This window comes from Mesoplodon mirus (genome assembly GCF_964341445.2).
Source record: "Mesoplodon mirus genome assembly, chromosome: 12".
In the NCBI taxonomy this organism is placed as follows: domain Eukaryota; kingdom Metazoa; phylum Chordata; class Mammalia; order Artiodactyla; family Ziphiidae; genus Mesoplodon; species Mesoplodon mirus.
In genome coordinates this window covers 4,813,205-4,826,416 of record NC_138988.1, presented here as the reverse complement: position 1 = coordinate 4,826,416, position 13,212 = coordinate 4,813,205, and the positions used below count along the sequence as shown (strand labels likewise).

The 13,212-nt window shown below is 51.6% G+C and overlaps 1 protein-coding gene across 8 annotated transcripts in view; it reads left to right on the top strand.

The window, feature by feature from the left end:
- The window catches only part of IFT122 (intraflagellar transport 122), a 71,224-nt gene that overhangs the window by 33,030 nt on the left and 24,982 nt on the right, over nucleotides 1-13,212 (top strand). For all 8 annotated transcript variants that reach the window (XR_014295592.1, XR_014295593.1, XR_014295594.1 and 5 more), the window contains 3 exons: nucleotides 1,212-1,409; nucleotides 6,824-6,964; nucleotides 10,464-10,517. Coding sequence is in view for 5 of the 8 variants with exons in the window: in XM_082639386.1 (XP_082495512.1) it covers nucleotides 1,212-1,409; nucleotides 6,824-6,964; nucleotides 10,464-10,517 (393 nt within the window). In the remaining 3 variants the exon portion in view is untranslated. The remainder of the gene's footprint in view (nucleotides 1-1,211; nucleotides 1,410-6,823; nucleotides 6,965-10,463; nucleotides 10,518-13,212) is intronic.

Genomic DNA, 13,212 nt, shown 5'->3' with positions numbered 1-13,212 from the left:
GTGGTTTCGAGGAAAGAAAGAGCACAGGCTGTGCCTTCAGACAGACCTGCCTCCAGTCCTGCCTTCATCACTTACTGTGTGATCTCAAGCAAGTTAGTGAACCTCTCTGAGCCTCAATTTCTCCTTACCTCTTACATGCAACTAGTACTTGCCCCCTCACAGAATTGCTGCTGGGCTCAATAAGGTACTGTAGAACCTAGCTCAGTGCCTGGCACAGAATAGGGCCCTCGGTGTTACGTCTCTTCTCTCCAGACTGAACACCCACCCCCTGGAGGTAGGTTAGCAGGCCCCCAGTTGTGAATCTGCTGCCTGAGCCTTGAAGGAGTGGAAGGGTGTGTGTCCTTCCCAGTCCCCACTGAGGGTTCTGCAGGCAGCCAGGGAAGGTAATTCTCCAGGCTTGCCAGGAGACACAAACATTCCCAGCTATCTTTTTTTCTCCTCTCAGCTGCCCCAGCCCCCTGCAAGCAAAAACAGCTATATTGTTTTTTTCTCATTATAAAAGTAATCCATGCTCATTATGCACGATTCAGGCATTGTAACAGATTCTAGGCAGAAAGGTATGAACATCTGCTGGTCCCTGGGGCCCCAGAGCTGAGCAGAAAACTCTGGAGGGGAAGTGAGGGGGAGGGGTGCCTCCCAGGGAGACTGTAGTTTTTACATGTGTGAATTGTCGTGCAGAGAGAATATATTATTTTCTGATTTTAAAAATAACTCACTGTTCTTTTTCTTATTATAAAAAACAATAGATGTTCATGGAGCAGAAGAAAATTTCAGACAAACAGAAAATGTAGAAAATAAAAATTACCCACAATTCCACCCACCCTCAAACAATCCCTGTTAATTCTTTGGAATATACCCCTTTAAACCTTCTTCCATGACTAGCTTTGTATATTCATTCTTTAATAGAACTAGAACCCACCTTGCTGATTTTCTCACTTACTATGTAATGATTAATACTTGGGGATAATAATATTTTTTTCAAAAATAATGCTTGCTTACTAAAAAATTCCTCCACACACAGTGCAAAGAGGAGCTTGCCTCTGTGTCCTTTTGTCCTCTGTGTCCATTTTGTCCGATCCCCTTCTCCCCCCATTCCCTACACCCCACTGTTGGCAACTTAGTGTGATTCAGGCTTTAAAACGAGTCCTTGTCTGAGTGTAGGAATGGTGCCCACGCCCGGGGCTGTCACCCTCACCATCCCTGTCCCTCAGGAGCCGAACGCCAACAGTGTGGCCTGGAACACCCAGTGTGAGGACATGCTCTGCTTCTCTGGAGGCGGCTACCTCAACATCAAGGCCAGCACCTTCCCCGTGCACCAGCAGAAGCTGCAGGGCTTCGTGGTTGGCTACAACGGCTCCAGGATCTTCTGCCTCCACGCCTTTTCTATGTCGGCCGTGGAGGTGCCACAGGTAACCCGGAAGCCTGTCAGCTCTTAGCCAGGGCAGGGCAGACGAGACCAGGAAAGCCAGGCTCCTCGTGGTGCCTGGGAGGGACTGGGGAGGGGAGAGGGGAGAGAGACTAGAGTGGCAGCTGCGACAGCATGAAAGGCACTCTGGACTTGAACCTGAACCCCATCTCCACCCTTTGCAGCCTGCGTGTCTTTGGGCAAACAGCTCAACCTCACTGAGCCTCCATTTCTTTCTGATCCTCCTTTCCTGGGAGGGGCGGGGAGGGGTATGCAAGGTTGTCTGGCAGCAGACAGCGTGTTTTACTGAGAGCCGTGCGTGGGACAGAGTGGAACAAGCTGGCAAAGCTGAGAGTCCAGCTGGGAGTCCAGCAGGGCGTCCGCATGGCGTGCGAGGGGGTGGTGTGTGCGTGTGAGAGAGAATATGGGTGGGACGGGGCGTGGGAGCCGAGGTCTGTTGAGCCAGAAAGGGAGCGTGGGACTGTCTGCACACGTCCCTCAAACCAGGAGGAGGCCAGAACAGATGTTGGGGGTTGGGGGGAGCTGGAGTCCAGAGCCACAGAGTGGTGGGGAGGGCAGAAACAGACAGGAGGGCAGAGATTGACGACCCAAGTCGGGGCTGGCCTAACCCCGGTGGCCCCAGCTTCCTGTCTTCTCCCCAAGGGAATCGCGCCCTCTGTAGAGCTGTCTTAAAATAGAGACAAGTGCCAAGGAGAGGCTAGCCCTCAATTTACCATCCTCACTCTGTACGTTGAGGCATGTGGGATCTTAGTTCCCCGACCAGGGATTGAACCCGGACCCCTGGCAGTGAAAGCACTAAGTCCTGACCACTGGACTACCAGGAAATTCCCAAGAATCACTCCTTTTTAAAAAATAAATTTATTTTATTTATTTATTTTTGGCTATATTGGGTCTTTGTTGCTGTGCATGGGCTTTCTCTAGTTGTGGCGAGCGGGGGCTACTCTTCGTTACTCTTCTTCGCGGTGCGTGGGCTTCCCAGTGTGGTGGCTTCTCTTGTTGCGGAGCACGGGCTCTAGGCGTACAGGCTTCCGTAGTTGTGGCTCACGGGCTCAGTAGTTGTAGCTCGCAGGCTCAGTAGTTGTGGCTCATGGGCTTAGTTGCTCTGCAGCATGTGGGATCTTCCCGGACTAGGGCTCGAACCCATGTCCCCTGCATTGGCAGGCAGATTCTTTTTTTTTTTTTGCTGTACGCGGGCCTCTCACTGCTGTGGTCTCTCCCGCTGCAGAGCACAGGCTCCGGACGCGCGGGCTCAGTGGCCATGGCTCACGGGCCCAGCCACTCCGCAGCATGTGGGATCTTCCCAGACCGGGGCATGAACCTGTGTCCCCTGCATGGGCAGGCGGACTCTCAACCACTGCGCCACCAGGGAAGCCCGGCAGGCAGATTCTTAACCACCGTGCCACCAGGGAAGCCCAAAAATCACTGTTAAAGATTGTAGAATATATGCACCCAGACCGTTTCTATATGTACATATAATAGATGCGTGATACACAATTATGAGTATATGATTTTATATAAACATTTTTAAACAAAAGTGGAACCATACTGTAAATACTGTTTTGTGACTTTTGTCTGTAAGTATTGCTCCTATAGATGAAACCTCAGGTTTACTGTACTTACTTTACTGAATGTGGATTATAAATAAGAGAGACTTTTAATGACCTCACCTTACCTCCATCTTCTAATTAACCTGACATTTACATACTGCAGACCCATCACTTTGTATGAATTATTGGCCATCAACTAGCATTCTGGCTTTTTCACTCAGCAATCTACTGGAAACATGGCTCCACATTAGTAAATGTGCTTCTCTAGCATTTAAAAATACTGAGGTGATTGTAGATTCACATGTAATTGTAAGAAATCGCACAGAGATCCTTTGTACAACTTGCCGAGGTGTTCCCGCTGGTCACAGTTTGCAACCACAGTACAAACTTATCACCTGTGTCGGTGAGTGGTACCTCCGCCATCAGCCCACGAGGTCCCTGGTGTTAGGTTGCCCTTCTGTTCTAACCACACCCCCTTCCTGCTGCCCCCATTGTTTTTAATGATTGCTTTTTGTCCCGTCACATGACATCCACAACTTACTCAACCAGCGCCTATTGTTCGATGGTCCTGCTATTTACAGCGTTTTCCCTATTGTAGATAGTGGGCATCTTTCTAGCTAAGTCTTTGCACCAATCCCAGTATAGCTCCTTGGTGTAAATTCCTAGGAGTGAAATTGCTGGATCAGAGGTCATGTCTGTGTGAAAGATTTGTAGACGTGTCTCCAGATTGCCCTTCAGCTGGGCTCCATCCGTCTGCGCCCCCTCCAGACACCTCACCTTCACTCGCACTCCCTGCCTCGGCTTCTTGTAAAGGCTGGGGCTGGCGTCCGCTTCTCCCTCTAAGCTGATGATACCCTTGTTACTTATTGCTTCGGGAATTAATAGTGCCTGACACAGGGCAGTTATTCAATGAATGGTAGTAGAATTAAGATCTGAGGAAAAGGAGAGAGAAAAAAAGAAAGCCAGAGAAAGAAGGGAGAGAGGTGGGTGGAAGCAGGGCAGGAGGAGAGGCAAGAACCGCCCCTGCTGGCCGGTTTCCTCGCGGTGCTCCCCATCCCGAGCCCCGGCTCCACAGCCACCAGAAACCCAGTCCTCCTCCATCGTGCCAGACAGGCCATGCTGAGTGACAGTTTTCCTCCAGGACTGCCATCGTGACCTCAAAGATAAATGCAGTTTCCTGCTGCTCCCTGGCTTTGGCCGCCAAGGGGAGCCGGCAGGGCAGCGCAGGGTTTCCTCTGAAGCCAAGCCCTTCAGATTCAGCCGCCAGAGCGCCCTTGGCTGCACGAAGGCCATCCTGCTGATGCAGCAGGTCACTACTGCCAAGGGTTTGGAAAGGCAGCCTCGAGACAGAGGCTGTTTATCTGTCGCCTCTGCCTCCAGCCATCCTGTGGCTTTGGCCCAGAGAGGAGGGAGAAAGAGCAGACCCGCTCTGGGGATTTCTGGTTTCCTTTCGAAATTTACATCATCTTGTGTAAGAATTGGTTAGTCAGGGCTGCCAAGTAGGGCGGCGAACCCTGCTCGGGCTTCTCAGGGCGGCGGTGACTTCATGCTTGGAATGCAGCAATGAGATCAAGTAGAGCTCAGAGGGCATTTGTTCCATCAGTATATTTTTTAAACTCCCATTCTCAGATGGTGCCTCCCAGGCAAGCCCGAGTGTTAACCATTTGTCCTGTGCTGCTTCTCCTGTGCTTGTCCGAGTCCCCGAACCACCCTTATGGGGCTCAACCCTGGGGCAGTCGAGGGGAAGGAGCGCTGGGTTTGAGTTCTGACTCTGCCGTCTCAACCAGCTGTGACCTTGAGCCGCTCCTTTCACTCTTTGGGCCTCACTTTTCCTTGCGGTGGAGCTAAACGCACCCATCCTTCAGGTTTTGTCTGGCCCAATTCCTATTATTATCATCAATCTTTAACTAGCAAACCCTACTGAACAACTAAATTGGAACAGAGGTTGTTCACCAAAGGAGTTTAGAAAGGAAAGTTCGTTGTTCTTGGGGAGTTTGAGAAAGCTTCCGTGAGGTGGTGGCAGTTGATCTGAGCCCAGAAAGGTCTGGAAAGACAGACAGGAGCAGCAGGTGTGTTTCTGTGCTGAGAAAGCACAGTGGGGAGGGAGCAGGCTTGCTTTCGCCTGGCACCTTCCTATTTTCAAAGCACTGGTAGCCAGTGGGCTGGGCAGGGCGTCGTAACAGAAGCTAATGAGTTTACCCCAAACCCCACAGCTAGGATGTGGCTGAGCCAGGCCGGGGTTCTAGCTCCACTGCTCCCTGCTTCATGCCCTGCTGCTCCCTTGAAGGGAGGAGAGATGGGGGGCAGGGCAGAAAAGGGGAGCCCTGAGAAGCAGTCTTGCTGTCAGAGGGGAGAATGGCTTAAAAAGAAACAAGTTTCCTTCAACTCTAAAGCTACAAAATGGGGTCGGGAATTTCAAAGATACAGGCCCCAGACGGACACAGCAGCTCTTCCAGATCCCCATTTGGGCACCACGAGCGCAGAGGCACTGGCGGCTCGATTCTGCTGCCCAGGAAGCCAGAAGGAAGGGTGCAGTCCCTCTAGCACGCTGACTGGCCTTTCGTTGTTGAGGACTCCCGGGCCCAGCTCACACCTGTTCTCGTGTGTGAAAGAACACATGCACACACACACACACACACACACGGCAGGAAGGAGCACAGAACCTGGTCAGCGTGCCCCCGGTCCAGCCCCAGGGCTTCCATGTGCCACTTCTGTGTCCTTAGCAGGTCAGTTGCCCTCTCAGTCTCCGGGCAGTAATCGGGGCAGTAATACCTACTACACAGGGCTGTTGGGACCGAGCCAAAAGCACTTAGTAAACCTAAAAAAGGAATTTATTGAGAACGGTTCACAGGTATCATGGTGAAGCAGCCCTGTCTGGACGGGGCGATGGTACGAAGGTTCCCAGGGCCAGGGCACTAGGAGATGGCAGCCTTTCTTGGGAGAAGCAGGCTTTTCCGCCCTCTTCGTAAGAGGCCATCCCAGGCCCCTTCCTCACAGTAACTGTTGTTCATTCCTTCAGCAAACGTAGACTGAGGGCCCGCTGAAGGAGTTAAGTACGACCCCGCCACCAGCCTTATGGGGACAGACTTTTAATTAAAATACAGCCGGAGTGACTTCCCTGGTGGCACACTGGTTAAGACTCCATGCTTCCAATGCAGGGGGCCCGGGTTCAATCCCTGGTCAGGGAACTAGATCCCACATGCATGCTGCAACCAAGAGTTCGCATGCCACAACCAAGGAGCCCGCCTGCCACAACTAAGGAGCTGGCGAGCCGCAACTAAGGAGTCTGCGAGCCGCAACTAAGGAGTCCGCGAGCCACAACTAAGGAGCCTGCAACTAAGAGCCAGCACAACCAAATAAATAAAAAAATACTAAAAAAAAAAAAAATACAACTTGAGTTCAGGACAAGGGGCAGAGGGAGCTCAGACCCCTTCCCTTGAGGGGTCAGTGAAGACTTTACAGAAGAGGTGACATTTTAACAGGGCCTTTAAAGCCAATTAGGTACTTTGCAGAGGGCGAGGAGGGGCAAAGGCATTCCAGGCAAGGGTGACATCTTGTGATCTGGCCACCCTGGAGGTGGGGAAAGCCGGTGGTGGTGGAGGGGAGGCGGGTGGAAGTTTGTGCTACTGAATACGATGGTTCAATATGATGGCTGTGAAAGGGGTGGCCGAATGGAAGGGCATCAGGTGGGCCGGGGTGAGGCTGAGCAGGGTGCTGATGGGTCATTGTGGCCTTGCTCTGTGACATTCGTCATTAAGTTGGTGCACACACGTGGAATCAGGCTTTGTGTGCATCTGACTCTTCCGTTGCTCTGAAAGCAGTCTTCTTTCCTTTTGATGAAATCCTCCAGTCTGCTCCGATGTACCAGTACCTGGATAGGAAGATGTTCCGAGAAGCCTACCAGATTGCTTGCTTGGGCGTGACAGACACTGACTGGCGCGAGCTGGCCATGGAAGCTTTAGAAGGATTGGAGTTTGAAACAGCAAAGAAGGTAAGCGTCAGTCAGCGTGAGCTGGAATTTGGTCCTCGCAGGCTCCCTTGAGGAGGCAGATGCCTACTGTCGTGGGCTCTGGAGTTAGACTGACCTGGGCTGGGATCCCAGCACAGCCACCTCCGTGAGCCTCAGCAGGTAACAGCCTTTCTGAGGTTGCTCATCTGTAAAATTAGGGTGATGACAGGCCCCATCCTCATGGAGTTATAAGGATCTAATGGATAATGCCTGTAAAGCCTAACACAGAAGAAGGGGCATCTGATAGACTGTAGCTGTCAGCCTTATGAGCGATCACCCATGCACAGTGCACAGCAAAGCCTGCACATTGTCAGCACTCAGTCAACGGTAGCTTTTATCATTGGTATAAGCACTTACTGGTATTAGGGCCACTTATTACACAATGCTGTTTTTCTTGGCACTCCGCTAAGTACATTGGAAGAAATGGTCAAGTTCTTTGATTCTGACAGCAGTGTCACTCCACACATACCTTCATGGCACGCATGATTCATGGCCTTGATTCATGGTGTCGTTTCCTGGCTTAGTCTGTTAAAACTACAGAAATGGTTGAAAACATTAGCCCCCTTTCCCCACATTAGAAAAAGCCCAGCTACATCTCTGAGATGGGTTTTCGTCTGGAGCCTGAGGTGGGGAAACGAGTAGCTTCCAAACCCCCCTCCCCTACTCCTCCCTCCCCTCTTTTTCTTCCCCACAGTCAATTAGCCAGGCCCTCATTTAGCCCATACTCCTGGCTGGTGGGCAAGTGGTTGCAGAAGTGTGTGGTGCCTGCCCTGTGCTAGGGTGGGACTTCTAGGCCTGAAAAGAGAGTGGATGGGGACCAGGCCAGGACTCAGCAGCCTGGTTGAGGCCCAGCTGTGCCTGCAGGGGCTGGATGACCTCAGCCAGCGGCTTCTCTTGGAGCTTCAGCCCTCCCACTCCCACAGCGGGACGGTGAAAACGCCGACTGACAGGCCTGCGTGACACAGTGTCATTAGGCGTAACCCCCACGTTGTAAGAGGGATTCCAAAACTGGCAGTGGTTGTGCAAATGCCAACCATTATTACAACAAGTAAAATCACCATGAAATGATAATTATCTGTATCATAGTTTTAGATCTAGTTAGCATCAGAAAAGTGATAATAGAGGAGGGCTATTAGGAATTCTTAAGAATTCAGAGGAGGGAGGAAGCAAGTCCATGGAGGGAGCTTCCCTCTCCTGCCCCACCCAGAAATGCCAGGAGGGGTGAAGAATGACAAAGGATTCCTAGAATGTGTTTTGTTTGTTTGTTTTTAGCCTGGAATGAAATTAGAAGTCTTCCTGAGAGATTGTCAGTTCCTTACACCCGGCAACTAAGCATCAGTCTCATCCTAGCATCAGCCAACACTGCCTAGCACGGTGCCATAGACCATTAGGCGCTCAGCAAACGTTTGAAACGTTTGACGCAAACTAAACTGGAACCCTTCCTCCCCACCCTGTATCCTCCAAACACTCCCCGAGAATAGAGATTATTGTGTGAAGCCCACAAGATTTTAACTATAGATTAGAACTTGATCATTTTATCCAAATTCCCATTCCCCAGCCTTTCTTTTTCTGCTTTGCCAAGTCTCAGGCACATGGGGATGGAGGGTGGTTCCCGGCGATAGGCCTGTGTCTCCACTAGATGGCGGAGGAGAGCTGCTTCACACCGGGGAAGGCAGCTCCAAGCAGAACTGCAGATGCGGCCGTGTTCCCACACTTCCTTCTGCTTGAGGTTATCCACGGGCCTTGTGACTCTGACCGCTCCGACCAGGGCACCCCTCACTCTGCAGAATGTGTCAGGGCTGAAGAAACTCAGGTTTCTCACGGTGACAAGTCCTCAAATCCTAGCAGAGCAGAGCTAGGAAGGCCTTGGAGAGGACCTCGCTAGCTTGCCCCTTTCCATAAGGAAGTTGTTGGCAGCCTGGAGGCGGGCAAGGGTTAGGTTCAGGGCCCCCCAGCTGAAAGGTCTCAGAGCCAGGACTGAGACCTAGAATGCTCCTTCTTTCCTCTCTGCCACCTTGCCAGACACCCCAGGCTTCCCCCTCATGTTGCTTTCAGGAAGCCCAGATCTAGACGATAGCTTGTAAGCCCCCCTGTGTGGAAAATGGGTGCTTTGAGCCCTCATCCCTCTGCTTATGTGATGCCTGCCTGACCCTTTCAAGGGACCCCTCTTCAGGTCCCATCTGTCAGGTTCCTACCCTGTGATGCTTTGCTTAGTCCAGCCTCCAGCCTCCAGCCCCTGCCCGTTTCCAGACAGTGAATCTGTGTTCTCCAGGGCGTCTAGTTCATAATTGTATAGCTCTTGGCTCAGGGAGAGTTCATGATCTGTTTAATCTGCCTGCCTCCCCTTTTAAAATATGGGCCCCTGAATCACAGAGGGGGACAAGGGCCAAGTCATGTTCGTCTCCGGGTCCCCAGCCCCTGATAGGATGCCTGGCCCTGCAGGATGAAGAGATGAAGTCACATCTTGGTCATCTGTGAGGCAGCCAGAGGCCGGATGACCCGCTCATCTCCTGGCTTTTTCGGTGGAGGATGTCATGCAGCTGAGCAGAGAGAGCAGTTGGCCAGGGTTGTTGATCTGCATTTTAAATTCGACGCCTCCTGGACGTGCTGCCTCCTCCAGGCATGTGTCAGCCCATTTCATATGGGACGCTGTAGAGAAGCCCCCCTGGGAGGAATGAAATGGGAGGAGATGCTGGCAGCAGAGCCACATGAAGATCCGCCTGACAGGGTGGGTGATGTTCCTCTAAACCCCTTGCAGAATCTGAAAGCAGCACAAGGGGCTTAGCTCACATCAGTTTGCTTGCAGAAGGCTGCCTAGAAGTTTCTAGTAGCCCATGGGTTAACATCTCTGGCTTTACTGCGAGTCCAACGCAAGAGCTCCACTTTTAGGATTTACATAAGAGTTTGCCTTCCAGAGACTTGGAGTGATTCACTCCCTACCTCCCCCTTCCTTCCAAAAGCCATCTTTGTTCCTTCTCAGCTTTCCCCGCTTCTCCTCCCCCTGTGCCGGCACCACAGGCCCTGTGTGTGTGCCCTGCCGGGAAGCAAGGCTGTCTCCTGTGCTCCGTCCTGGTCACTGAGGTGGACGTGTGGCCTCTCCGCCATCAGAACGTCCCCCCAGTCCCACTCCTGTGCTGCGGCCTCAGCGGCTCAGACCAGCCTGGTCTTCCCTTTCGCATGGAGCTTCCTCCAAGCCAGCCCCATCACCGACCGCAGTATCCGAGTTTTGTTTACCTAGTCCGAAAGTGAGTGATGCAACCAGGGCTTCTTTGCTGTTCTTCATATGGACTAATCCCAGGGATAAAGCCATGCTTCCCTGGGTGGCAGGACCTTCCCAGTACACACGGTGATTAATCAGTGCTTGTTTCTTTCCCTCCTTACTGGCTCACTTTCTAAAGCTTGACTTGCCACCCCCAGCCAATCAACCACTTTTGAAGCCCAGAAGGCAGCTGATTTTATTCTTTCATTTCTTCCCCTGTAGGCCTTCACCAGAGTACAAGACCTCCGGTATTTAGAGCTCATCAACAGCATTGAGGTAAAAGCTGAAGTGTTCTTGATTCTCAGGGAAGCGCAGATGCGCTGTCTGTGGTTTGCAGGCGGTTCTTCCAGCAGGCGAGGGTCTTGAGGACACGTGGACAGAGCCCACTGGTGTCTGGGCGTCCGGGCCACAGCCTTGCTCTGGGGAGCAGAGTGCCACGTTGGGAGAGCCAGCACCTGGGAGCTGGGAGTACAGTCTGTCACTTGTTAGCTGGGTGAGGCGGGTGGGTCCCTGATCTCTCAGAGCTTCGGTCTCTTGTCTGTGAAATGGGATGAGACCTACCTCACAGGGTTGCTGGGAGGATTAAACAGTTCTCAGTAACCGGATTTCATCCTCGCAGTGGGTGTTAGCTTGCTACCCCCCTCTAGGGCTCCAACAACGTGCCAGTGTAGGAGGCATTTTCCAGATGCACATGGTCTGCACCCACCTGCAGGGATGGGCCCTGGGGAGGGAGGCATGTGACCCAGCTGGCGCCTGCGGAGCTCTGAGCCCTCCCCGCAGCCCACCGGTCCTGGCCTGGACCTCGTCAGCCACACCCAGAGGCAGATGGGGGCCTAAAGAGGCTGGTTCTAGTAGCTGCACCATTTGCTGGGTGATGGGAGAAAATACTTTTCATTCCTGTGCATCTTCAGGCTGTCTGTCCGTAAAAAGGTTTACATATTTCTTCTTCTGAACAGATTTATTGTGAGGCTCTGGCAATGTGAGATACATTTGAATTCACATATGGAAGCAGTGAGGAGATCAGCAAATGTCTCCTCCCTTCGATTCAGTTCAGCATAATAAACACCTGTCGTGGACCAAGCCATGTGGCTGAGCCCAGTGGTCAAAGAGCTGAGTGGAAGAGGCCTGCGGGAGCTCACAGCCTGCTTGGCCTAGTAATAGTTGCCATTTGTTGAGTGCCTGCTCCATGCCGCATGCGTGATTGACGTGTACACGATTTTAAATCCTCACAACGACTTGATGAGGCAGCTGCTGTTCTTACCTCTATTTGATAAATAAGGAAACTAAGGCTCAGAAAGGCTGTGTCACGTCCTCAGGGCAAAAAGATGGGTTGGAATTTAAGCCAGTTCTGTTTTCCCAGCTCCGCTGTCTTTCCTCTGGGCCATGTTGCCCTCTCGGAAGTTGCTCCAGGCCTTTGCCCTGCACACCCTCTCCCTCCGCCAGCACAGTCACAAGGAGCATCTCTGTCTTCCGTTCAGTCCTCACCTGCATGGTGAAGGGTTTCTTCAGAGCCACCTACCCATGATGCCCAGTACCACTTACTACTAGGGGCCACGTCTGTAGATCAGCTGGTCTGGATCTAGGGGTCTTAACATGAGGCCATGGAACATAATTTTTCTCTGTGTAAAAGTAACCGACCTCTGTGAGGACCAACTCTGGCCACTTATCATTGTCTTACTGAGATCCCGTGTACTGTCTCTTCTGGTGTGCTGTGAGCTGGGCAAAGTAAACTTGTAAGAATTGCCTCTTGAAAAAGAGCAAAGTGCCTTTGAGTGAGGATCCATTTTGTTTGCTCTGAGGCCTTAGTTGCTTGCTTCTAGGCATTCAGCATTGTTCCAGAGAACTGGGGTTCCTTTCTGCGCTTCTTTTGGATGGGTGAGATGCAGCTGTGCTGATGGCAGGAGGAACGGCATCTGTCCATGTGGCTCTTACACACTGCGTGTGTGGAATCCTTTGTACTGATCATGGTGAGGTTCTGGGGCCCGGGACAGATTTGGCCTAAATTCCATGCCTAGTGAAACCTATTTCTTTATCTCACTGCAAGATTTTAATTCATTTCATACTATTAGGAGTTAGTTTATTTGGCAGATTAGCCTAAGCTATGTGTAGTTTGGTTTTTTTGGGGGGGGGATTAAAAAATTATTTCTGTCAGTGGGGAAGCATATTGCCTGCAGCTATTATAACTTTCACCAGCTTGCCTAGGAGTTTGATTCAATGTTTCATCTTCCTCCACTGTGATACACTTGCTAGAAAACAAGCAAAAGGAGACTGCTGGGGATGAGAGATTGGGTGCTATTGAGTGTTGACAAATACTCGAGCTGTAGACTATTGACTGTTCCCTAACACAGGAGGGAGGGGAGAGTGCCAGTTACTTCTCATTCTCAGCACTGCTACCTGTGTGTGTGTGTGTGTGTGTGTGTTTGCGTTTGCGTGCGTGCGTGTGCACAGGTGTGTTGTTGGGGGCCGTCACGAGTCTCCGAAGGGTGTATTCCGTGGAACAAAGAGCATCTGGAGTCACACAGCGTCCAAACGCCAGCTCTGTGTGGTCGCGACCTGCCCCTCTCCCGAGTCCCGCTTCCCGCAGTGTGACACTTGGGTGGGGAGTAGCCGGCGCCTAGTGGGTTCTCAACACACTGGCGTTGCTCGCCTTCTCTCTAGAGACAGGGACGTAGTAAGATTCTCTATCCTGTTTTGTTGGTCTTTTTCTTGGGAAGAAACCCTAAACTTTGTCCTTGTCCACCATTATCATCAGTAACAACTTGGCCAAACCAGGCCTGGGGATTTGGGAGCTCTTAGAGCTTGGGGGCCCCCTACGAGTGGGCGGTACACACCATCCTCACTTTGCAGTTGTTTCCTTGGAAGAATATATAAGGAAGCAGCCGTGAGGAATTTCCATTAAACAAACAAAAGTTTGCATCTCTTTTGATCTTCACTCATCTGGAAAAAAAAAATCTGCTTTTGTTGTCAAGCA